Source organism: Sorex araneus, chromosome 3, assembly GCF_027595985.1.
Source record: "Sorex araneus isolate mSorAra2 chromosome 3, mSorAra2.pri, whole genome shotgun sequence".
NCBI classification, from domain to species: domain Eukaryota; kingdom Metazoa; phylum Chordata; class Mammalia; order Eulipotyphla; family Soricidae; genus Sorex; species Sorex araneus.
Genome location: NC_073304.1, coordinates 60,479,374 through 60,507,230, shown reverse-complemented (window position 1 = coordinate 60,507,230; position 27,857 = coordinate 60,479,374). Strand labels below are relative to the sequence as shown.

General features: G+C 35.5%; 1 protein-coding gene across 4 annotated transcripts in view; it reads left to right on the top strand.

The window, feature by feature from the left end:
* Positions 1-27,857, top strand: part of MIPOL1 (mirror-image polydactyly 1) — a 294,074-nt gene that overhangs the window by 98,793 nt on the left and 167,424 nt on the right. For all 4 annotated transcript variants that reach the window (XM_055133477.1, XM_055133474.1, XM_055133475.1 and 1 more), the window contains 2 exons: positions 7,929-7,962; positions 8,223-8,393. In XM_055133477.1, coding sequence (XP_054989452.1) covers positions 7,929-7,962; positions 8,223-8,393 — 205 coding nt within the window. The remainder of the gene's footprint in view (positions 1-7,928; positions 7,963-8,222; positions 8,394-27,857) is intronic.

The window sequence follows — 27,857 nt, the reverse complement described above, 5'->3', positions numbered from 1 at the left end:
TGTGGTTCGCAAAGCTTACTCCTGGGTCTGTGCTCAGGTATCACTCCTGGCAGGGCTTTGGGGACTACAGGGTACAAGGGATTGAACCCAGGTTGGCCATGTGCAAGGCAATTGCCCTACTTGCTGTACTATCGGTCTAGCCCCTTCATGTACTGTTGGATTTGATTTGCTAATATTTTGTTCAGGGCCTTTATGTCCATATCAATCAGGGATATTAGATTTCCTTTTTGGTGGTGTTTCTGTCTCCTTTTGATATGGGGAGTGTTTGCCTAATATAAACAGGGAGAGTTTCTGTTTCTTGAATTTTCTGGAATAACCTGAAAAGGATTGTGAGTAGGTCTTTTATTAAAGGCTTGAAGACCTTGCTATTAAACCCACTTGAACCTGAGCTTGTATTTTGGGGGAAACTTTTAATTATCATTTCTATTTTTTGGATAGTATTGCTTTGTCAGGTTGCTTAGATTTCTATTGGTTCAATTTTAGATTATCTTTAGCTTTGGAAGATCACAGTCCAAAAATGCAATTTTTTTTTTGTTTCTCCAGTTTAATGACGTAAAGATTTACATCTAAGTCCCTGATGACCCTTTGAATTTCTGTTGTATCTGTTGATATATTCTCTTTTCTTTCTGATTAAGTTTATTAGGATCTTCTCTTTTTATTTGTGAGTCTAGCTTATAGTTTATCAATTTTGTATGTTCTTTTAAAGGACCAGCTTTTAATTTCATTGATCTTTTGAATTGTGTGTGTTTATCTGTGTGTGTATGTGTGTGTGCATGTGTTTAAGTTTTCATTTCATTTACTTTTTTGCTCTAAGTTTTATTATTTTCTTCCTTTTGCTTGATTTGGGCCTCATTTGTTGTTCTTTTTCTAGCACCTTAAATTGTGCTGTTAGATTATTTATTTGGGTCTTTTATTGTTTCCTAATGAATATTTGCATCACTTTGAACTTCCCTCTTAACATTGTTTTGCTGTATCCCATATGTTCTGGTAGGTTGTTTCATCCTTCCCATATGTTTCCAGGAATCTTTACGTTTTTTCTTAATTTCCTCTTGACCCGCTGGCTGTTCAGTAGTAGTTTGATTTCCAAGTAATTTTATTTACCTCATTTCTGTTTGTAATAAATTTTCATTTTCATGAAATTGGGACCTGAGAGTAAGTATAGATACATTTTTCTGTCATATTGATTTTACAGAGATGTGTCTTGTGGCCCAGGATGTGGTCAGTCTTGGATAATATCTCATGTTTTGCGAGAAGAATGTGTACTCAACTCTTTGCAATAAAGTATCCTATAGATGTCTGCTACCAATTCGTTTTTAGAGACTAGTGTTTTCTAGTTGAGATTTGCCTCATTGATCTATCAAGTGGAGATAGAGAAATGTTTAAATCTCCAGCCACTATTTTATTGCTATTAAATCTATTTAATAGCTTCATTAGCAGTGTTTCAGATATTTTGATGGCCCTTCATTAGGTGCATAGATATTTAGGAGTTTAAGTTCTTCATGATAAATAGATCTCTTATGACCATTAAAAAACGATCATTCCTAAGGCAGCCTGGATAGAGAAAGGGACACCAAGTAAAATGTGGTTGGGGATCCCGCGCAAGAAGAGAGATACATGCTGAAAGTAGACTAGAGACTGAACATGATGGCCAATCAATAGCTCTATTGCAAGCTACAACACCTAAAAGGAGAGAGAACAAAAAGGAATGCGTTGCCACAGGGGCAGGGTGGGATGGTGGAGGATCCGGTGGGGCTGGTGGGAGGGATACTGGGAACATTGGTGGAGGATAATGGGCACTGGTGGAGGGTTGGTTAAAGATCACTGTATGACTGAAATGCAACCATGAAAGTTCTTAAGCTTGTAACTGTACCTCACAGTGATTCACTAATAAAAAATTTAAAAAAAAAGAAAAAAAATAAAACAAACAAAAAAATGACCATTCCTGTCCTTTATATTTATAACATTTATTTTTTAGATTGACTCTTTTAGATGAACTCTCTTCCTCCTGCTTCCTCAAGTACCATAATGTTAAATATTTCTTTTGTGATTGGGTATTTTTAAATTTTATTATTATCTGCATTTTATCCTAGAATTCTCCGAATCTTCGGTGATTCCTCTAAAAAAAAGTTGATGATTTTTAATAAAGCTGCTATACTTATTTGCATACAGTTTTTGTGACATGTTTAACAAACGTGTGACATGTTTTCAAATCAGTTGGTAAACTTAATAACATGATTACTACATATGTTAACTTTGAAGAAAATTGTCAGACTCTTCTAAAGTGGTTGAACTGCTTAACATCCCAGAAGTGACTCAAGTATTGCTATTGCTTTCCATCCTCCTCAAGATTTGCAGTTGACTCGTTTTGTTCCTTGTTTTAGATGTTAGTCATTTACTGGTGAACAACATTATTTCTAGTGTTGTATTATATGTATGTGCATATTTGCTGTCTATAATAATATTATCTCTAACAAAGAATCTTCATGCATTTGACCAGTTTTTCAAATTTGGGTTGTTTTTTATTCTAGATTTATGTATACTGCATATAAATAATTTATTATAACTTATTGTGTATGTGACTTCCAGGTATTTTTAGTTGAGTACATCTTAAAGTTTGGTTAGGTTCAGTTTACTAAATTTTTCTTCTTTATAGATTGTAATTTCTGTATTGATTCTAAAACTATATAGAAATTTACATAGGATTTTCATTTTTACTGAAAGATAAATTTCTTTCACACCTCATAGTCATTTTGAGTTAATTTTTGTCTAAGATGTACATGTATAGTTTTTTTGTTTGATTGGGGTTTTGTTTTATTTGTTTCTCTTTGTAGATGGACATTTATAATTATTAAATGTTATTTCCTCATTAGGTTTCTTTTCCACCTCTATCCAACAAAAATGTTTTAGTATCATTGTTTAGATTAATTTTTGGATTTGCTGTTATGTTCACTGACCTACATATCTACATAGACCTTTGCCTAAACCTGACTTTTTCAAGTAAATCAAAAAATTCTGTTATGTTAGTTTCCTCTCTGTTTTTCCAGTTGCAGGATTGTTTTGACTATTCCAGAGTATTTTTATTTCTATGTACCTTTTAGAATCAAAGTCTATAAATTGCACATTGTAGGTCTTACGTATCCCAGATTAACATAGGCAATTCAAATATATCTTATCCAAAATGGAATTATTTTAGTTGCCTAATTCTTACTCCTGCAATTCCTTCTGTATTCTTTGTTCTCTTATTTTTGCCACTTCTCATCTGCTTTGCATCTTTCTGTTATATCTCTCTTGTGTTAATATTCTGCCAGTCTTCTGCTTCATTTTTTTCAATCTTTTTTGTTTGATTTCGAGCCATACCTTGTGTTGCTGGGGAGTGGGACACTACTCCAGACACTGTACTTGAGTATTGTTCCACGTGTTGGAGGAGCATATGGTGCCAGGAATCAAACCCAGGGACCTTTGACACATTTCCCTGGGTTCCCGGTTTTTCACCTTTATAAAAAAAAAATGTGTGACTTTAGGAAAACAGCAACAAGTCCTCAGTTATAAATGAATTACGTAGACATGTTGGCTTATCTATAGTTCAACTTTTAAGATGCTATTTTTCCAATTTTTTAAAATAAGGTACATTTAAAAGTATATATATTAAATATCATCATGCAGAAATTAAAGAGTAAAAACAACCCTAAATACTCTGATTAGATGATTACTGATTCTCCTCATCATTGGAGGTCAAAGTTTAGCTTTTTTCTATTGAACACCATAGGTTCAAAAGCAAAGAGGTGGTATTGACTGATTAGGGATAAATTAAGAAAAGTGATGTTTCATGCTTGGGTCTTCAAAGTGCAAAACTGTCAGTCAGAATTTTCATGATATAGGAAATCAATCGAAACTTGAGCCTATGGACATTTATTTCAACAAAATCTGCTAATTATCATGACTCTTCGGTTAGAAGGTTGTAAGCACAGAGTTGAAAATATTTTACGTAATTGTAAACTTTGTTATTATCTACAGATTTTTAATAATACTTTATATAAAACAAGTTATTACTTCATCTTTATCAAACCAGTGTTGCTTTATATGTTGTAAATGCTGCTAGAAACCGTAGACCTAAAGAGTCATTTTGTGTATGAAAAGGAATGTTTGTGTAGCTGTTTCGTATTTTCTTTTTTCTACATGTAGGGTGTTTTTCTTAATTTTTGTTTCCATTATGTGATATTAACTGAAAGACAGAATTAAATATCTGAAAATCATTTTTATTAGTAATTCTTACGTAGATATTAAGTGTTAGGAAAATGTATATCAAATATATTAAACTAAAAGATAAATTATCTGTCATGTCACTGTCTTCTCGTTGCTCATTTATTTTGCTGGAGTGGGCACCAGTAACGTCTCCATTGTTGTTACTTGTTGTTACTGTTTTTGGCATATTGAATATGCCACAAGTAGCTTGCCAGGCTCTGCCGTGCGTGTAGGATACTCTAGGTAGCTTGCCGGGCTCTCCGAGAGGGGTGGAGGAGTTGAACCCAAGTCAGCCACACTCTGGTTTCATTTTTTCAATTCTCTGTATCAGGGATCAGGAAAGTAATACTTGCTTTTATAAATAAAGATTTATTGGAGCATACACACACTTTTTTATTTATACATTGTCTTTTTGATCTTTTACACTTCAAGGCAATGTTTAGTACCTGTGTTGAGAACAAATGACAAAGCCATTCATAGTATTTTCTAACCCTATGAAGAAAAAAAAATACTGTATAGTTGAAGTTTGTTTGTGATGTAGTTGATCCCTCATATCTGTTACCAGTGCTCCTTCAGAGTTTTAATTTTTAATTATTTAGTTTTTAGGTTTGAGGGCCACATCTGGAAATGCTCAAGGTTTTCTTCTGGCTCTATACTCAGGAATCACTCCTGGAAGTCTTGGAAGATAGATATATGGGGTGCTGGTGATCAAACCCAGGTTGATTGAGTGCAAGGCATGCATCCTACTTATTGTACTACAGCTCCAGTTCCTCCCTCAGATATTTTAAGAGAAACAAAGTAGAGAAATACAAGCACTGAATTTTTCTATTTTGTTTTATATTTGTATTGAAGGTTACTTGTTTCCATCTATGTTTTCAAATCTTAGATGAATCATTATTTACTTATATTCAGTTTTTCTCTTAGTGATATTTACTACCATGCTATATCACTTATTACTTTCTATGCCATTTATAAAAGATTGTGAAGAAAAATCAAGATCCAAATGCCTAGAAGTTGACCTAGCTTGATCGAAAGCAATTCAGATTTACTCACCAACAGAATAAGAAATAACAAAACATACAAATATGTGTAAGCACATGTATGTGCATATATGTGTGTATGTGTGTGTACTTTTAAGGACAGTCATTTAAATTATTTACTGCTGTAATATTAACTTTCTGTGCCAAAGATGTAGAATAACTTTTAATAAGAAAACATAATTTAAGGGCCGGAGCAGGTAGGGCACTTGCCTGGCACACGGCCAATCCAGGTTCAATCCCCGGCATACCATATGGTCCTGGAGTCTGCCAGGAGTGATCACTGTGTGCATAGCCAGGAAGGAATAAGCCCTGCATTCTGCAGGTGTGTCCCCCAAACAAAAGCACACACATAATGATGAAAAAAAATTATAATGGTTTTAGAGAATTTGAAATAATTTTAAATACAGTATTCTTAGCCAATTCCTGTTGAAACATGTTAATTTTATAATATGGTTACTTGTTATATTTAGGTGTATTTCCTTAAACAGATATTTTTTCACATGTGAAGCTGACAGTTTAGAATATTAGTTTGTACACTTTTTACAGTGTTAATTATTTAGAATATTCAAATTTGTTGACTATGTCAACATTTTATAAAAAATAATTTTTTTTATTTCTGACTTTATGTAATCTTTGAAATAATAAAGGGAATTTTCTAAGTTTGGAAACTAAGTTTTTAAATGTATAAATGTTTGATTATAATCTGTTTTCACATTTATCAATTTAACAAATGAATCATGGAGCTTATTAAATTTAAATTGAATTTTATTTTCCCATAAACATGTAAAATATGACTTTATGCAAAAACATCATGAATAAGGGAATGCTGTGTCACCAAATGACTTCCATAAAATTATTCTTGGACAATAACTATAGTTACATTTTCTGTCACTGTCATCTCATTGCTCATTGAGTTGCTCGAGCGGGCACCAGTAACATCTCCATCGTGAAACTTGTTACTGTTTTTGGCATATTGAATCCTTTTATCATTAAAAAGTATGAGAAATTTACTTATTTTTCTTTCTCATTTTTTAATTGAATAAAATCAGAAATTCACAGATCTTACAGAACAAATTTTTTGAAAACTATTAATGTTTTCAGTAGAAATAGATAAGAGTATTTTTCTTTATTGAAATATTGATCCAAATACATGTTAGACGTTGGGAGATTTCAATTATAATTCAAAATTACTATGCCTTTCAAAAAATTTTTTAAATAGAAGTATTTTTTTAATATGCACATACAGTTTTTATAAAATGCACTATCTGGCCAGAGAGATAGTTCAGTAGGCTGAAAATATACTTTGCATGCTTGTGGCTTGATTTCTGTGCCTAGCACTGTTTAGTCTCCCAAGCACCGAGGGGAGTAATGTCTGAGTTCTTAACTGAAAGTAGCTCCTTAGTGCTGCTGGTGTGATCCCAAAATATAAAAAGTGGAAATGAATGCAATGTTTTTAAATAATACTTTCTTGGCCCAGGAAGATAGTGGATAGAAATAGTTAAGATGTTTTCTGAATGTGTGCTGATCCTGATTTGATGATCTTCAATACCACATGTGAACCCCCACTAGCAACCAGGAATGACCCCTGAGCACAGAGCCTGGAGTAACCCCCAAAAAGCACTGGTTGTGGCCAAAATGCATGCAAAATCAAATGCTTTCTCTCACTAAGTGTAACAATTTTATGAACTACGGAGTTTGGAACAATTGTAAAGCAAAACTTCCCTTTATTATTTCCCCCCCTTTTTGTGTGGTTAATTAATAGCGCAGAAGTGGTAAGATCCAAATGAGAAAATTGCAGCTTGAATATCTAAACATTCAAATATATTTTTAAATAATTGGGATCATTTTTGAAATTTACATTTCATTAATACTCAGATTTTCATTAAATTTATGCAATTTAATGATTGAATTTAGACATCTTCCTAAAGTCTTATTTAGAACTTCTTTTTTGCTTTTATTGTTTTTCCTTAACTGATCAACATCTATAAGCATTTTCATAAAAGCTATGTCTTTTAGAATCTGTTTTATAGGTGAATCAGTTCACTTTGTTTTTAAATTAAATAATTCTCTTTGAGTTATGAAAAGAGAGAAAGCATTTCTATCTCAAAAGATCCAATTTTGGTCAGTCTTTATGTGTAGTATATTTGTGTTATCAAAAAAATAGCAGCAGGAGATTTTTCAGGTCAAATTTAGTGGTAATTATTTGTCATTGCTTTTGAGGGAACATAGCTAAACTTTGCAATAAAAAAAAAACTGTCTTGTTTTATTTGTGATGATGTCCAAAAAAGAGAGGAAATACAGTTTCTGATAAGAATTGAAAGTCTAGGAATAAATATAATGATAAGAATGAGTACTTCTATCACTAGGGAACTTTCTTCATCTAAGCACATATGAACAATTGATCCTTGTAGTCATATATAGCAGTAAACATTAATAACTTAACAGTCTGAAGTCAGTGCAGAAGATATGGAGCATTATTGAAAGATGGAGTCGAGCAGGTGGCACTTTAATATGTTCAGTGTCATGGTTGACTCTAAAGACTAGTCGAATGAAATTACTTGAGGTTCTAAAGATTTAAAAAGCGAACTCATTTTGCTGCACTAAGGAAATGCTACTGATCAGGCTTTCTGTGTCCCTTTTTTCTAGGCTAGAAAATATTAACCCTGAAGAAAATGACATGGTAAGCCATTCTCTGAGGAGATTTCTTGATGTCAGTCTTATATCTTAGAGGCTTAAGTTCAATTGAGTGGGTTTCAAGAACTAAGATGTGGGAAAAAAGAAGAATTGACACACTAATAATGTACATCTTTGCTGCAATATGAAAATTCAATAACTTCACTCAGTCAATTTACAATTCACATGTGCCTATTAATTAAAACCCTATATTAAATAAAATATATTAAAACTTCATGTCTGACTAACATATAATGGTGTTGGTAGACATTACAGGAATTACTGAACAGAATAAACAATGCAGACACAGGGATAGCTATTCAGAAGAATGGAGCTATAATTGTGGATAGAATCTACAAGACCAAGGAATGTAAAAAGAGAATAACTGCAGAAGAAATGAATGCTGTGATAGAAGAACGGGATGCTGCTTTGTGTCAGGTAACTGCATATATCAGTGAAAGCATATTCTTACTATCCCTCCCCCCTTTATATTACCCCATACACCCCAAAATGACTTTCTTCACATATGCTTACTTCCAGTGAGTGTTTTAGCATATAATTAAGGCCGTTCTTACTAGGTCTGTTAAAATAATTACATACTTTGTACACTATCTTTCAAGTACATGGTTCTTTATTTCTTAATAAAACTGTTAACATGTCATAAAATTTTAGTTTTGTTCTTCAGAGTAATTACTTTTATATGAGACTTCTTGAGTCCCAGTTTTGTGAGGTCTTAAATTATGTCTTTATTCCCAGTGCATAATACAGTTTTATACTGTTTTATTCCCAGTGTATAATACAGTGCTTTTTAGTAAACACAGATAAATGAGCCAAATTATTTGTATATTATTTTCTGTATCTTGCTTATACCTTCCTGATATGAAACCATTTTACTACTTTGACTTTTACTCAGTCCCTTTGATAGCAGTTACACTGATGGACTTCGAGGCTTATTCCTCATTAGTGGTTTTAGAACTTTATTCAATTTTCTTCTTTAAACACCTTCATTTATAAGCTCGTGCCTTAGACCATACTACACACTACACTGTACTTTTGTGATCATGTTCACACTCCTTTGAATCTTCTCCCATTTCCTAGAGATTTTAAGATCTGTTTCACTGTCTTTGTGTGCATACACGTTTGTCATAATTCTTGGCGATTTAAATGTTTCTGTTGATGATTCTTTCAGTAACCTACTTCTCACCTTCTTGAATCTCTCCTCCTAAATCCATGCACCATATTGTTCTTCCATTCAGGATGAAGAACATGCATGTGCTCCTTATTAGTCTCTCCTCTGTATAACCTATTTGAGACTCAAAATAATGTAATTGACCTCTAATATTACGCCAGGTACTTCTTATGTCTCCTCACTTTCTAACTCAGATACTTTAGAATTCTGACTTCTACAGATTTTAACTCCGTTGCCACTTAATTCTGTAGATCATACCACCACTGTTCTTTTTCTTCAAACCTGTACTTCTCTCTTTATCCAACTTAAATTTCATTCCTTTTTCTCATTATTATCACCTATTTATGTATAATATAATCTCAGTTCTCTTGGACCTCACTTTCTTTGTTGTACTTATTGGTCACAACGTGAACTTTTATAAATTAACATTCTGCCTTACCTGAAATCTTCTCATATTTATAAAGCAGAGAAACTCACGAATTTCTCAGGTTTACCTTAAAGTCATGATCACTGTCTTCTTAAAGACCTTTGTTGTTCCTTAAGTCTCTCTTTTATTAGTTTATTTAGTCTCTCCTCTAAAGAACTGTCTTATCTCTTCTATTTATAAACTTTTTTCTTCATCTGAAATGCAACCTCTCCTTCCTAACCAATAAACCCAATTGATTTTCTCCATTATTTCATCCACTTAGCTAGCTATACTTGTAACCATGTTTTCAGCCTTTTCTACTTTATTGTTTTTTTTCACTGCATAATTCTCTACGGATCAGTCTGTATCTACACTGGTTTACTTCTTTTCTTGGTTGCTAACGGTTGGTTATTTAACCAATTTTCTTTTTCTCACCAACTTTATAAATCTCTTCTGTTTCCTAATCATTCATTTCTTTCACTATCTAAAATGCATTACTATTTACCCTGGAGGTAGGGTGGAATTATTTTTAAGTGTTGGTTTTCTTAAACCATAAGAAAACCAACACTTACTCTCTCTGTACTTTTTTTTTCAGTTGATTCACCATGAGGTACACTTACAAAACTTTCATGTTTGAGTTTCAGTCATACAGTGATTGAACACCTATCCCTCAACAAGTGTACATTTTCCAACACCAATGTGCCCAGTATCCCTACCCCCTCCCCATCTCACCCCTTCCCCTGCATGTATGGAAGACAATTTGCCTCTTACTCTCTCTCTAATTTTGAGCATTATGGTTCGCAGTACAGATAATGAGAGGCCATCATCCTTTATCTACTTTCCGCACACATCCCCCATCCTGAGCGATCCCTCCAACCATCATTGATTTAGTGATCCCTTCTCTATCCCAGCTGCCTTCTCCCCCAGCTCATAAGGCAAGCTTCCAACTGTGGAGCAGTCTTCCTGGTCCTGTCTCTACTGTTCTTGGGTGTTAGTCTCATATTATGATATTTTATATTCCACAAATGTCACTCTGTATTTTGGTGACTCAAATCAAAATTTCAGTATTCCCCAAGGTCTTCTACCGTAAGATCCTGTCTTTGAAACTAGCATGAAGATAGGAACTGTTCTTTATGCCTGCCATTCAAGATAATGTATCTCCCTTCCACCTGAAAAATTTTTAAGTGAACTTCTCCAAAAAGTGAATTTGATGATTGTGCAGTGTGACTGTTGTGAAATTTTGAGAAGATGCTTTATTTTGAAGAGTTTTCATTCCAGACCTAGCTGTCTTGAACTTTCAGCTTTTGGAGAAGAAAGTGATATTAAATCTGTGTGATATTCTCCCATTAGCACCCTGAGTATGTCTCTTTATGTCTCTTTCCACAAATGGGATACAAAAAAATTACCTGACTATATATATATAAAATATATGTTATATATTATAATATGTAAATATAATATATAGATATTTGTAGAACATAGAGTAGCATGGTTTTTCTCTTTTTAATAAAAAAATCACATGATTCCATTTTTTCCCTTTATAGAAACAAAACAATCCAGTTCAAAAAATGAAAGAGAAATACAGTGTAGCTACTAGTACATGTTGTTTTTGAATTAATGAGTTGCTGAGCTTTACTACTACAGACCCATTTTAAAATACACTGAACTAAAGCTAGTAAAATATTATCTATTCATCCATGATTTCTTAAATTCCTACATGGTTTTTATTTCTTAATGTTGGGTACTCCACTATAATCCCAAATGTAAGTTCTTATTTTTGTTTTATGGAACTTGAATTTTTGCATGGAAATCTGGGAAGTACAAATGATGAAAAAACAAATGAACAAAGTGTTTTTGATAGAGACATGCTAAGAAGAAAAGTAATGGTGAGTAATTAGTAATTGCAATTAATAGTGAAGTCACTTTCTTTTATTTGACTTCTTTTTGGTTTGGGCAGCCATACCTGACAGTGCTCAGGACTTACGCCTGGTCCTGTGCTTAAGGAAGAGTTGTTTGTCATGGGGTGCTAAAGTGATTTTTATTCAAATGGGACATAAGATAAACCTTTTGAAGACATCACAGTCTTTGGTATCAGTGTGTTTCAGATATTGTTTCAATTTTCTTATGAATGTATTCGGAAGGGGAACTAAGTAGTGAATATTAAAATATTTCAATATCCAGCGGTCCAGCTTTAAATGTTCCTTGTGTTGGTTATGAATTCTTACTATTTTTCTGGCTGGTTCAGGAGATAGCTCAGGGTGCTAGCACACATGCCTTATAAATGTTGGGCGCCATGTTCAATTTTCAGTACCACATGGTTCCCTGAGCACCATGTGTAGACCTGGTAGCCCCTTAGCACTTCTTGATTGGCCCTCGTGGCTCCAGCGCTGCTGGGCAAACAGTCCTTGGTGTTAGTCCATTTGACCAAGTATTGGTAGCGGTAGGAGCCTGTGCTCATCAGTAAAAACATGAAAAAAGTTAACCTTCCACGTTAGCAGAGAAAACCAAATAATCTAGTTTCTTTTGTTAGTGTTACCTTTATTTCAAATCTGTATAAATCATATAGTATTGAGCACATAATAGATGCAGCATCATGATTTGTTAAATTATTAGATTTGTTTAAGTTATTATTAGAAGTTTGACAAAACTTCTCGTACTTGAAAATGAATCATACACTTAGTTTGGTTTTTCAGGAAAAGCAGGAAACATATTTAACATTCTTTATTGTGACTATAAAATTTTATTAATTTTTTCCCCTGTCAGTTTGTTAATTTGCTTTCCTGGCTGTCATATGATTATTTGCCTATGCATGTTTTTTTTAGTCCATCTTGACATAACATATTGTTATTTGATCTATTCTAATAACTTTTTTCTTATTATAAAATTTTGCAACTTTTTGAAAGTATAACTTGGAAAGTGCAGCTATGAAAGAGAATGGAAAAATTGCTCGTAAACTCACAGGCCAGAAATAGTTTTTGTTTTTATAAAATGCATATTACATAATATGTGAGATTTCATAATTAGGTTTTTCACTTATTTTTTCAAATATTTTAATGTTATTGTGTGAATATATTAAAGACTTGTTGAAGTTATCTGCCATTTTAGTAAGGTATTCACATGTATTCTGTGTTTCGAATGTGTAAACATTTTTGTAGCTTTATTTTTTGCACACTTATCCGTTTCTAGTGTTTTTATTTTGGTTTTTGGGCCTCCAAAGCAGTGCTAATGCCACTTGGTGATATGAGGAGCTCAGAGCTCAGTGATTCTGGGCTGGCCCAATGGTGCAGTGTTAAAGATCCATGCAGACTTATGCTCTATCACTTAAGCCATATTGCTGGCCTCAAATTTTTACTTAAGATTTCATCTGAAGGGAATTTAAGTGAATAAAATACTAAGAAAGTTAGGTATTATCCTTTAGCAACTATGGATTAATTAAATGTTCTTTATTGTTAACACATGAAATATTATTCTTGAGGATTTGTCAGCACTTTATATAGTTGATTGAGTAGTCTAAATAGAAAGCTGAGGAAATAATTGTTAACCTATTATAATTGAGACATGAGCTAAGATTAGCAACTGGGTTTTTTTTCCCTTTCATTTTTTGCTTTTTCACTGATTTCCTCCTATTTGTATAACATGCCAAATTAATCTTTGTGAATGTTAGGATTTCTCTTGTCTAATCTGAATTTTATTTAAATTTTAAGTCTAGATTCAGACTCCTTTCTCCAGTCCACAAAGCAATGCTCACTTTTTCTAGATTTAAATAGAATTACTATATCTAGCAGGATTAGAGTGAGAGCACAGCAGGTAGGGCATTTGCCTTGCAATGTGGCTGACCCGGGTTTGATTCTTTCGTCCCTCTCGGAGAGCCCACAAGCTACTGAGAGTATGCTGCCTGCACAGCAGAGCCTGGCAAGCTCCACGTGGCATATTTGATATGCTAAAAACAGTAATAACAAGGCTCACAATGGAAACATTACTGTTGCCCGCTCAAGCAAATTGATGAACAACGGAGTGACAGTGACAGTGACAGAGCTGTCTAAGAAAAATAATTGTGGAATAGAAACAGCAAGTTGAATCTAAAATAATGAAAGTTTTGCTTATATTTAAAATATTATACTGTTTGTCATTCATACAAGTAAACTCCAAGTGGATTAACAATCTTAAGACTAAACCAGTATCCTTAAAATACATTGAAGAAAACATTGGCTGAACTCACAGGGAAATTGACCACAAAGGGTGTATCTCCATCAGAATGATCACAGAGACAAATACAACAAAAATAAAAATGGTACTGCATCAAAGAAACTCGACCTATAATATATAAGTACCCTAATGGATAAGGGAAAATAGAGCATATCATTTTAAGGGCTGATATCTAAAATCTAAAAAGCATTGACAGAAATCAGCAATAAAAAAAAAAAAATCCGGTGACCTAATTGTGATTGGGTCAAGGAAATGATGAATGGGACTACAAAATGAATAGACATTTTCCTGAGGCTATAAGGATGGCCAGTAGGCCTAGAAAAATTGTTCATTATCGCTCATGATTGGGAAATGCAAATGAAAACGTTGACTTACCATTTCACACGAGTGAGAATGGCAAACATCAAAAAGTCTGGAATCAGCCAGTGTTGGCCAACTGATGGTGATGAAGGAACCCTCATCCACTGTTGGTGAAAATATCATCTGGTTCAGCCTCTATGGAAAGCAGTACTGGAGATATCTCTGTAGAAATAAAATTCCATATGACCTGGCAGTATCACTTCTAGGCATGTATCTGCCAGAATACAAGAACATTAATTTGGAATGATGTTTGTACATTTGTACTCATCACAATACAATAGCTAAAATATAGAAACAATTCAAATGCTCAACTATGGATGAAGTTGTGATGTGTGTGTGTGTATATATATGTATATATATATGTACACAGACACACACAGTGGAATACTGTGCAGCTCTAAGAACAAAACCAAGCAGTTTGCTACAACATGAATGGAACTAGAGGACGGATGCTGAAGTTGGTCAGAAGAAAAGGAATCGATACTGAAAGCTCGCTCTTATGTGGGATACACAACAAGGTGGCCACAAAAGGCCAAAGGCAACACAACAAGAGAACTGAGCCACATAACTGAGTTTGGGGAGGGGTGGGGCTGTTAAATGGGAAGGGAATTGGGGTACTTGGGAGAGGAGGTGGTACACTGATGATGAGTATAGTATTAGAAGTTATAGGAAACTGTTAACAGTGTTGTACATCACATCTCTTAAGTCAGTTAAAATTTTTTTAATGTAATGGAGGCATGACTTCAGTGAAGTGCACATCTTAATTAAAAGGTTTCATTAATCTGTATCTCTTAAATTAGCAACATACAAATCAAGATACAGAACATCTTTTGCACTCTATAAAGTTCCTTTATGTCTTAGAATTTCTTACCAGAACTAATCACAGCATCACCCAAACGATTTTCAGAAATTTTTACCACGTAATGGGAAATGTACACTGATGAAGGGAGCAGGTGTCAGAATATTATATAGCTGACACCCAATCATGAATAACTTTGTAAGTGTATCTCACTGTGGTTCAGTTTTTTTAAAAAATGTTTTTTAACCAGATTTATTTACCTTATTTTAGAACCTCATACAGTGGAAGCAAAATGTACAAAACGTACGATTGCCATCTCTTCCATTCTTTTTTACCATATGTTTCTTCTGTTTTCTAGTCTTTTACTTAGAACCTTTGTTAATATAACATGGCTTTTTTAGGTTTTTTCCTCTGAGGAACAGAAGATTGAATTCCATTTTCTGATCCATCCAACTGCTCTGTGGCTTTAAAAGAAAAAAAAAAATTGTCTCCCATATAGTACTTGAAGACCTCACCTAGCAATTTTTTTTTTTTGATTTTTGGGTCACACCCAGCGATGCACAGGGGTTATTCCTGGCTCTGCACTCAGGAATTACCCCTGGCGGTGCTCAGGGGACCATATGGGATGCTGGGAATCGAACCCGGGTTGGCCGAGTGCAAGGCAAATGCCCTACCTGGGTACTATCGCTCCAGCCCTCACCTAGCAATTTTTTGACAAATTTGGCCAGTGATTTAATTCAAGGATCTTGTGTAGCTGCTCACCTGGCCACCCCAGTAGTGCTGGGGGCCTCCAAGACTGTACTTCAGTGAGTCTCAGATGTCGAGTGGTGCTGGGGATCAAACCTGCATCAAGCACAGAGGTGTGCCCTAACCTCTTACTGGCTCTCACTCCCTGCCCTTCCAGGGGAGAATTCAGCCCATTAATGTTAAGTAAGATTACTGAGATAAAGGCATTCATTCCCATTCATTCATTTTGTAGAGAGAAAGTAAACTCTGTCTTTTTCAAAGAAGATCATTTAGTGCTTCTTAAAACCTGATTTAATGGCCTTTAACTTCTTTAGCAATTGCTCACATATAAAGCTTTGCTTCAAATTTGAGTGACAACCTAGCTGGGTAGTATTCTTGTCAGTATGTTTATCTCATCCAACTTGTTTGCTATATACACTGTTCATTTGATAGCCCTGTTGTGAATCTTATATAGGATTCCTTAAATTGAATTTTTTTTATCTTGCTCTTGAGACTTAGACTTTTGCCATTTTACTTACAACATTTTTTAATGCCAAAGTCTTGGGTTTCTTCTATTTGGATTTGTTTTGAGCGTCTTGGATCAATCCTCAGTTTGGGATAGTTTTCAGCTATAATTTCTTTGACCAATATTTTTTTCTAAAATCTATCTTTTCCTCAGGTTTGCATGTAATTTGAATGTTGTTTTTCTAAACTTATCACATAATTTTCTGACATTATTCAGTTCTTTTCACCCATTTCCTCTTTGTTTTCTTTTTTTTTTTTTTTTTTTTGGCTTTTTGGGTCACATTCAGCGATGCACAGGGGTTACTCCTGGCTCTGCACTCAGGAATTACCCCTGGCGGTGCTCGGTGGACCATATGGGATGCTGGGAATCGAACTCAGGTTGGCCGCATGCAAGGCAAATGCCCTACCCACTGTGCTATTGCTCCATCCCCCCTCTTTGTTTTCTACTGATGACTTTCTGCTTCTTATTGTCGAGCATACTGATGCATTCTTCAACTTCTGTCATTCTGTTGCTGAGATCTTCCAGTGAATTGTTACAGTTCACTAGTGACCAGACTCTTCAGTGATTTCTGATTGCAGAGAGAAAGAAGGCATACTGTTGTGTCTCTTGCTTCTTTTTATTAAACAGCCTTGCCATGGTTACTTTGAAATCATTATCTAAGAGGCTTTGAACTGCTGGGTTCACGAACACCCTTCTGGACAATCTTCTTCACCCATTACTTTTGGTGGCTTTTCCATTATTTCATTATGTCTAATGCACATTAAGGGTTAAGGTTGAAAATTTGGTTTTGTGCAGGCTTAGGTAGCAATTGAAGGTGGTTTGCCTTCACCAATTCCACCCAGAACCTGTGCTGCTTTATGTTGCATCTAGTCACTGCTGAAAGTTGCAGTACAAATCAGTAATGACTCCCTTCTTTCACAGTTCCCAGTGCCTCATCCTGGCCCTGGGATGGTAAATACCTGCCCTCTGTTGTGCTTTGGAGGTGAATATGGTCTTTCTTTTTCACCTGATCTTTTGCCTGCTACCTCATTTTGGAGTGCTCGTGGGTCAGCTCCCCTCTTGGGTGTCAGTTGTGCACCCTAATGGAGTTGCTGGCCTGGGTTCCTTCTGGTCCCAGCCCAGCCTCCACTCATGCTTTCTGCTAGTGGAGATTTATAGACTCTGAGTGAAATAATAGTTCACTGTATCTCCCTGACATGCTCTATCCAGTCTTTCCACCCTGGGATAGTTGAGGTACTCACTGTTTTGGAAACCACACAAAATCTAACTCAGACTTTTTTGTCGTTGTTGTTCTTGTCATATACTTCTGTAAGGGCTGCTCGTGGGATCTTTTGGTCATGTGTGGTTCGTTGGATTTTTTAACCTAGAAGCTCAAAGGGAAGCCTTCTGCACCATCTTCATCATTTTCTTTTCTTCTATTCTCACATTTACTTTAATGTCATTGTCTTTTCTCTCTCGCTCTCTCTCCTCCCCCTCTCTAATAAACATCTTCTATTATTGATTTCCATTCTCATTTATTTCACCCTTATGGATGAATATGGTATATAAGATGGATATAATTTGGATGGATATAATATGACCTAAATGAGCTAATATATTTTCAAAACGTTTTTCACTCCTATTGTATAGTAGTATCTCAGGTTTTCATTGGTAATACCTAACTGTACTACTACAGTGACCTTATTTCTAACATACTGATTTACAGGTATGAGGAAGAACTAAGCAACCAACTTCCAATTTGATAGAATTTTTGTCATGTGTTTAGTGGCTGATGTGTGCAATTAGTGTGTCTATAGTTACCAGTCCCTTGGTTTGCAGAGAGGGGAAGCAAAATATTTATGAGTGGATTCCTAAGGGAATAATGAGTGATGGTACTCCCATTTCTGTTTCTTGATCCTGGTGAATAAATTGATGAAAAAGCATTATATATTGGACTCTTATGTAAAACATGCTTTTTTTGTTGTTTTTTTAGTTCTATTAAAACACTGTGATTTACAAAGTTTTTCATAATGCGGTTGTTTCAGGTATACAGTGTTCCAGCACCACTCCCACCTCCAGTGTCCCCTTTCCTCCATCAGTGTACCCAGTTTCCTTCCCACCCCCAAGCACATAATTGTTACAGAGAACCTTTCCCTAGCCTTGGGAGGAAGTGCCACTACAATCATATATTTAAAAATTGACTCCACCATTCTGCCATCAAGCTGACTGCATCAGGTTGATGGGGGAAAAAGAGAAGCTTCAGTGAAGTCTAATGCATCCTACAAATTGATGGATGGTTGGTTTTACATAATAAGCATGGCAGAGAAACCAAATCCTTATCTAAAACAACTGTTTATTCCAGTTAAAATAGTAAAAAGCAGTTGTAGTAGGAATATAGAATAAAAGCTTGTAGTCAAAGAGTAATTTCAGAGGCAGAAATTTAAGAAAACTCAAAACAAGACACTGTTTATTACTATTGGAAGATTGCTTAATATTACAATTGTGAAATTGTCAGTTTAGAATTTGTATGGATGGCTTTCACTTTTATCAGAACATTGACAGGTAATTTTCTTTAAAAATATGGAAAAGTCACTTAAGATGTCAGATCACTGTGGCACAAATGGGAAACAAGTTATTCACATCACTTCTTGCACAATCTGTGGTTAAAGGTATTTTTTTTTCAAAAAATATTTTTCTAGTGTATTTTAGAACATTGTTTTTAGTAACATACCATAGTGAATTATTAAAAGGTGAAATAAAATGGTATTTATATATAAAATTTTATTGTTGTTACTGTGTTCAGCGGCCATAAAATTGTAGTAGCTGCTGAAATTACTGTAAAAGTTGGCTTTTTCTGAATGTTAATACTAGCTCTAGGACTCATCATTCACGAATCAGTACTAGTCCCTGGATCACACACTCTAAGTGGGTAACAGAAACTTCACAGGAGAAAGGATTATTTGATGAAGGATTAGTGGACTCGAAGTGACTTTTGGGAACTTGAAAATGAAAGTCTTTTTTTTCTGTCTCTGTGGTAACAGTGTGTGAAAGAAGGGCCACTCTCCAAGAGAAGGCAAAGAGAGAGAAGCAGATGGAAATGTGATGGTTTTTATTGAACTGGTGAGATAAAGAGATTAAATCTAAGACTTTTTGGTATTTTGGTAATGGGACAGTACTTTTAAGGGATTTCAAGTTACAGGAATACAAAAACAGGTAAGAGAAAGAAGCCAGAGAAAGTTTTAGTTGACATGTGGGACTTGATGAATTTTTAGGGGGCTGTACCGGACAGTTTTCTGGGACCCATGCACTCTCCCAGACAATACTAGTACTATCAGGACTCCCCCTGCTATTACTCGGGGGGTTTTCAGTGCCAGAGATCAAACCCAGGACTTTGTACATGCAAGGCATGTGCTTTGCCACTTAAACCTCATTCTCAGCCCTTGAACTAGTTTGTTGTTGTTGTTGTTGTTGTTGTTTGGGCCATACCTGTCAGTGCTCAGGACTTACTCCTGACTCTTTGCTTAGAGATCACTCTTGGCAGCCTTGAGGGAGACCATATGGGGTGCCAGGGACAGCACCTGAGTCAGCCACGTGCCAAGCAGGTGCTCTCTGCCTGCTGTACTATCTCTTCAGCTCCAGGGAGTGAATTGTTTTCTACTAGGATTTCTCTAAATTATCACTGTTAGGGTTTTGAGTGATTTTTCTGGCCTTGCATCAATATATCAGTAAAATTATTTCAAGAATATGTTTACTTTTTTAAAAAAAGTATACATGATTGACTTAATTCAAAATTTGTAAATGTCCTGATAACTTCATTAAGTTTACAATGCAGTCAGTGAAGCAGTTTCCAGGTATTCAATACTCCTCTAGAGAATACTGTTTATCATATTTATATATTCAAGATTAGTGTTTCATTCCCAAAGCAAGTGACTTGTTCAATATTAAACTTGTTGATATTTTGTTTATTCATGCCATTTTAAATTTTTTGATGACATTACAAGTTATTGTGGCTCCTGTTAGGATTTAATTTTGTCTGAGTGACTACTATACAAGGAAATTAAGAAGAAACATTTAAGTAATTGTCAGTTCTATTGAGATTCCAACACTTATAGCAAACAGAGTTTGCAAACCAAGAGGAGGCATCTGTGATTCCGTGAATATAAAAACTGAAAAGGAGTTTAATAAACTATTAAACTATGGCTCTTATCCAGTGACTACTAATGCCATTTTTTTGAACTCTGCTTTGTGTCTTACAATAGCATAACAAGCATCTCTGTCCTTTTGTGCAATAACTGCCAACTTAACATTTAGGTTATACTGTTGTTTGTTTATGGATTTTGAGAAAATCCATTGAAGTTTACTTAAGAACCAACTCATTACAATGGTATTATTTACTGAATTTTGTTTTCCTGACCATTAGCTAACTACAGGGTTCAGCAGTACAAGGTTATAACTGTTCCGAAAGGATCAAAATACCACATCCTAGTTGTGGCATTAACCAGAAAAGTGAAGTCATCATCCAAGTGAAAAAATGTCTTTTGTAGTGCTGAAGAGATTATAGAAAATGAATAAACAAGATCAGACCTCTTTTATGTGATAGTTTTCTAATTATCTTTATTCTAATTATTTCTGTTGTAAAATATAAAATTTAATTACTTTCTGCATATTAAACCTAGAAATGCAATACTGTTCTGATATAATTTATATCAAAACAAAAATAGAGAACAGCTCTAGAATTTTTATTACTGAAATTGAAGAGGAAGTGCTGTTAATAAATTACAACTTTTAATTAAATTACTAGAATTGTAATCTCAAATCTAGTTAATATTTGGGGTAACTACCCAAAACATTTGGAAACTACCAGCAAGTATCCTAAACTTGATACAAACATATTTTGGATTTTAACTTTATTCCATACAATTATGAACCTATGTGGTTAATCATTGTTAATATAACTGGCAGTTCATACATTAGATGCAAGATACAGTAGCCTTGAAAATATCTTAATATTTTTTATATTACAGCAGAGGTTTTCCCAGCAGATTTAGATCCCAAGAAGCTCTGAACATGTGGATTATTCCCAGAAAAACAGATACTGCTGAAATCAGCAAACTGTATGGCTTTTATTGTTGATTCATTTTTATTTCTGGTGACCTATTTATAGGGAGCTTGTTCTGATTTATTATCCTACCCTTTAGCTTCTTTTACATCCCCCTCCCACTTCCCACCACCCATCCAGTGCATGATGCTATAGTACACACAGAGCAAAGAAGGCCTGAAAACTAGGGTGCAAGGGAAGGATGGATTAGAAAAGGGTGGGTTTGGCCTGGCTTCTGTGTTCAGGTCTTAGTTGTACTTGAAAAGCTAAAGTAGGGAAGACATCTGCGATGAATTTTTTAATTGATTAATTAATCTTTTATTTTCTTATTACCAACTGAATGTTAGAAATAATTTCTCAATATGTTCTAATTAAAACACACAAAGGGTGATTTCATAACTCCCCACTTTGTTAGACTGAGTAAACATATTTGGTAAGTTCATAATTACTACTTAATAAATAATAATCAAGTAAATAAGTCCACAATTAATTTACCTTTAACATACTAATTAGTTACCTGTGTATATGACAACCTGGAAGAAAAAAAATCATTATTAAGAAAGTTTAAGTGGGGCCAGAGAGATAATCCAATGGATTGGGGGTGCTTGCATTGCACGAAGCCAACTCAGTGTCAGTCCCTGGTGCCCCATATGGTCCCATGGGCCCCACCAAGTTTGATTCTTCCACACACAGGCACAGATCCAGGGGTAAGCCCTGATTATCTCTGAGTGTGACTCAAAAACAATAACAACGTTTTTAGGAATTTGTATACACAATGAGATTTCCTTTAAGATTTATTCTAGGAAGTCAAAAACCTTTCAAACAGCAGGAAAACATTGGAAATTATAGGAAGTTTATTTGTTGAAATATTTTTTTTAACTTGGGGTCCAGTGCTTAGGGTTTACTCCTGATAAATGCTCAGGGGTTGCTCTTGGCTATGCTTGGAGGACCATATGCAATGCCGGGGTTCAAACTCTGGTCAGCCCTGTGTGCAAGTCAAGTGTCTTTCCTACTGCACTTTAGGAAATTTAAAGGGATATTATTTTAACTATATTGTTGTCAGTTCAGAGCATACGAAAACATGCTCATTAGTTTTTATGCTAATGGAACTTTTAAAATCAGAATAATAATTACATTTATATCTAAGTTTTCACTTAAGCAACATATGATAAAGGCAGATTTATGTGACTTGACATTATCACAAAAATATTCCTTCTGTACCTCATCAGTGGATATAAATATTTATGATGAAATAATAGACAAGAAAAGGAAATCTTTATTATTTAAATAATTTCTTCCCAGCACATCTTGCAATTTTGGAAATAAAGACACTGCATCAGCCTTGCCCCTCTAGGCCCACATTGTAGGGTGCTGTTTGACAGAGAGCTAGGTGCTAGCCCCATACCTATCCTGCTCCGTTCTACCAAGCTTTGACTAGCAAAACTTTCTTAAGAGAAATTTTGGTTTTGTTTTCTTGAAAAAATCAGTAGAGAATTGTTGTCACAACAAAGTAGTTATTGAGTCTTGCTTCCCCCTTCTTCTTGCCCCCCTACACTGCCCCATCGCACACAATTTTACAAAATTGGAAAGAATGCTTAAAGTACAGTGACCCACAGAGGTTAGCTTGATAATTCACCCTGATTGATGCCTAGAGTTGTTTTTCTGCATTGCTCAATTTGGTATCTCTGAGTGTGACTAATATAAAAGAGTAATTTCACTTGGATCTGCACTTGACTTTAACTAACATACAGTTATATTTTAATGGCAACATGTGTCTTGTGAGCGCAATATTAGCTCTAGATTAAGGGCCAGATCCTAGGACTACGTTAGAAAATGGAATACATCTAACCACTCAAAAAAATAGTTAATTAACACAGATAGTTACATAGGAATCTAGCACAATTTGGCTCTTCTGGAGAAAAAGTCTAAAATCCATATTCTTTAAGGAAAGACAATATAATTGACATGCTTTTCAATGAATAGGGTCTAGCATATAGTAAAAATTACTAGAAGCATGTCAGAATTTAATCAATTCAGAGGAAATTCAGCAAAAAAAACACACACAGTATTTTCTGTCAAAAATCTTGACAGACCTAACATGTTGGAAAATTAAAGTATCTATTCTGTTTGTTTAAAGACTTGAAGAAAAAGATGATCCTAATGATACCCATGACATTTTTTAAAGAAATAGACAAAACACTCCTGAAATTCATATGGAACAGTAAACCCCCACAAATAGCTAAAGCAATCCTTGGAAAAATGAAGATGGGTGGCGTCACCTTCCCCAACTTCAAACTCAACTACAAAGCAGTAATATTAAAACAGCATGGTATTGGGATAAAAACAGACCTGCAAACCAATGGAAAAGAGTTGAATATCCTGTCACAGACCCCCACATATATGGCCACTTAATCTTTGACAAAGGAGCAAGAATGTGAAGTGGAACAAGGAAAGCCTCTTCAACAAGTGGTGCTTGGAAAACTGCATAGCTACCTGCAAAAAAGTGAACTCTGACCTCTGTCTAAGGCCAGGCACAAAAGTCAGATCAAAGTGGGTTAAAGACCTCAATATCAGACATGAATCTATAAGGTTCATAGAAGAAAATGTAGGCAGAACTCTCCATGACATTGAAGCTAAAAGCATCTTTAGGGATGAAACAGCACTGACCATGCAAGTGGAAGCAAACATAAACAAATGGGACTACATCAAACTAGGAAGCTTCTGCACTTCAAAAGAAACAGTGACCAAAATACAGAAAGAGCCCACAGAATGGGAAAGAATATTTATACAATACCCATCTGATAAGGGATTAATATCCAGGATATACAAGACTTTAGTAGAATTGTATAAGAAAAAAACCTCCAACCCCATCAAAAAGTGGGTAGAAGAAATGAACAGAAGTTTCTTCAAAAAAGAATAACAGGGCTGGAGCGATAGCATAGCGGGGAAGGCATTTGCCTTGCATGCGGCCAACCCGGGTTCGATCCTCAGCATCCCATATGGTCCCCCGAGCACCGCCAGGGGTAATTCCTGAGTGCAGAGCCAGGAGTAACCCCTGTGCATTGCCGGGTGTGACCCAAAAAGCAAAAAAAAAAAAATAACAAATGGCCAAAAGGCACATGAAAAAACGCTCCACATCACTAGTCATCAGGGAGATGCGAATCAAAGCAACAATGAGATATCATCTCACACCACAGAGACTGGCACACATTCAAAAGAACAAAAGCAACCAGTGCTGGTGTGGATGTGGAGAAAAAGGGATGCTCCTTCACTGTTGGTGGGATTGCCGACTGGTCCAGCCTTTCTGGAAAACAATATAGACTGTCCTTCAAAAACTAGAAATTGAGCTTCTATATGACCCTGCACTACCACTTCTGGGAATATATCCCGAGGATGCAAAAAGCACAGTAGAAATGATATCTGTACCTATATATTCATTGCAGCACTGTTCATAATAGCCAAAATATGGAAACAATCCAAGTGCCCTAAAATAAATTACTGATTAAAGAAACTTTGGTACATCTACACAATGGAATACTATGCAGCTGTTAGGAGAGATGAAGTCATGAAATTTGCTTATAAATGTATAGACATGGAGAGTATCATGCTAAGTGAAATGAGTCAGAAAGAGAGGGACAGACATAGAGGGACTGCACTCATTTGTGGAGTATAAAATAATATCACATGAGGTTGACACCCAAGGACAGTAGATACAAGGGCCAGAGGGATTGCCCCATAGCTGGAAGCCTGCTTCATGAGTGGAGGGGAAAAGGCAGATGGAATAGAGAAGGGATCACTAAGAAAATGATGGCTGGAGGAAGCAGTTGAGATGGAAGATGCATGCTGAAAGTAGATAACAGATCAAACATGATGATCTCTCGGTGTCTGTGTTGCAAGCCATAATGCCCAAAAGTAGAGAGAGAATATGGGGAATATTGTCTGCCATGGAGGCAGGGGGAGGGTGAGAAAAGGGGTATACTGGGGATATTGGTGGTGGGGAATGTGCACTGGTGGAGGGATGGTTGTTTGATCATTGTGAGATGTAACCCAAACATGAAAGCTTGTAACTATCTCACGGTGATTCAATAAAATTTTAAAAATTTTTTTAAAAAAGATGATTCTAATGAGTAAGCAAGCAGAAAGGGCTCTAGAATAATTGTAAAAGAAAAATGTTGCAAATGAAGTAAAAAATAAATGAACAAACTTAAAAAAAAACAGTTCGGAGTATGGACCAAAAAATGTTAGTGAATTTGAAGACAACTCAATAGAAATGTGACAATATCTCAAGGTGTATATTTGCATATATTAACATAATTGCATATCTAACATTTTATGCAGATAGAATCCCCTAGGAAGTATGCCTGAAAATTCAAAAAAAATCTTACTGAAAACAAGAATATAGGTCAAGAAGCTAAAAAATATACCAAAACTAACATCTACAAATAAAATCCCACCTATTTTAATTAAACTAATGAAAACCAGATATAAAGAAAAAAGTCTTGAAAGTCAAATGGATGAGTTCAGAGTCGTGGAATATTTCTTTGAATTATAGCTTATTTTCATCACATTATGGAAGGGTGAAGACTGACCAAAATTTAAGGAGTAGATGGCAACTGTCATCTACTGTATATGTAATATACAGTATGTAATGAAAATATTATTCATTACAACTGTCATCTACTGTATATGTAATATATGGTATGTAATGAAAATATTATTCACATACCAAATCGGTTCACAAATATATCTTGAGACCCTGCTTTCTGTTTTCTCTTGTGTTTGTAAGGGCTTGTGGAATTATTGGGTCACATGATAATTTCATTAAAAAAAATTTTTTAGGAGGGAGGTCCACACCTGGCTATGCTCAGGGGCTACTCCTGGCTCTTTGCACAAAGGTCATTCCGCGTGGTGCTAGGGAACTGTGCTGTGCTGGAGACTGAATTACGGCTTCTTCCAAGCAGAGCAGGTACTCGGCCTGCTGTTTATCTCTCTAGCCTTCTGTTTAAAAATCTGAGGAAATGCCCTGTTACTCGTGGTGGCTGTGCTCTTTTACACTGCCAGCGAAAGAGCACAAAGTTTCCAGTTCCTCCACATACTCACCAATATTAAAACCTCAGGTAGTAGTAAATACCATATACAGTTTTCTTTTTCTTTATAACTTTATCACAGTAAAGTTATAAATTAGGCACAGTAAGAGAGTGAACAATAGCAAATAGCAAAATAGAACAATTATATCAATACACAGTAATTTATGTGAATCTTCTCAAAACATCTTATTTGGAGTCACAAAATTTTGGGGATCACACTTAACCACATTAACTCTGCATGTCTTTGTATCTAAAGTGAGTCTTATAAATAGCATATAGTTGGATCTTATCACTATTATTTGGGGTGTTTTAGCCACACCCATCAGTGCTCCTGGCTCTCCACTAGGGTCCACTACTGGTGGGACTCGGGGAGTAAATGAGATGCTGGAGATCAAAGGGGTAGGTCTTGTCCAAGGCAAATGTTATACCTACTATATTAACACTCCAGCCCCCTGAATATGCCAGGACTTCTTAAAGTCCCTAAGGAAGATTTTTTGGCAACAATTCTCACAGTGTTCAGTAAAAACCCATCAAACAGATTATGATCAGAGATAGTGGCACTGTAGCACTGTCGTCCCGTTATTCATCGATTTGCTCAAGGGGGCACCAGTAACGTCTCCAGTGTGAGACTTGTTACTGTTTTTGGCACATCAAATACGCCACCAGTAGCTCTGCTGTGTGGACGGGATACTTTCGGTAGCTTGCCACGTTCTCCAAGAGGGATGAAGGAATCGAACCCAGGTCAGCTGCATGCAAGGCAAATGCCCTACCCACTGTGCTATCGTTCCAGTCCACTCAGAGACAGTATAAATGAAAATATGGAAAGGTCTGAACAGAAGTGAATAGTTTCAAGAGTTTAGTAGCTGAAGTGAAAAACACAGCAGTGGGGACCCAACAGCAGAATGGAATAAGTAAAAATTATTGTAATATTAAATGACAAGGTAGATATAATCAGAAAAGATGAGAAAAGATAAAGAAATCTAGAAGCTGAAGAAAACACAAGATTTTTGGGGCTGGAGCAATAGCACAGCGGGTAGGGTGTTTGCCTTGCATGCAGCCGACCCAGGTTCGATTCCCAGCATCCCATATGGTCCCCTGAGCCACCGCGAGGAGTAATTCCTGAGTGCAGAGCCAGAAGTAACCCCTGTGCATCGCCAGGTGTGACCCAAAAAGCAAAAAAAAAAAAAAAAAAAGAAAGAAAAAGAAAACACAAGATTTGTGGACATCATTAAAAGTAACATTCTCATCCTAAGGGCTTCAGAAGAAGAGAAACAAGGGAAGGATTGCTAATGAAGTAATAGCCAAAGATTTGCGCATTCTTTGTGTTTGGGGGGGGCGCACTGGGATGGGGATAGGGGGTGAGATTGCTTGGGGCATACTTATGGGTCTGTACTTAGAGATGACACCTGGCAGTGCTCTGTGGACCTTATATGATGCAGGGGATCAAAATAGGTCTAATCACATGGGAAGGCAAGTGCCTTAACCTCTCCTTTGTCTATCCTGAAATAAACTGAGAACTTTAGATG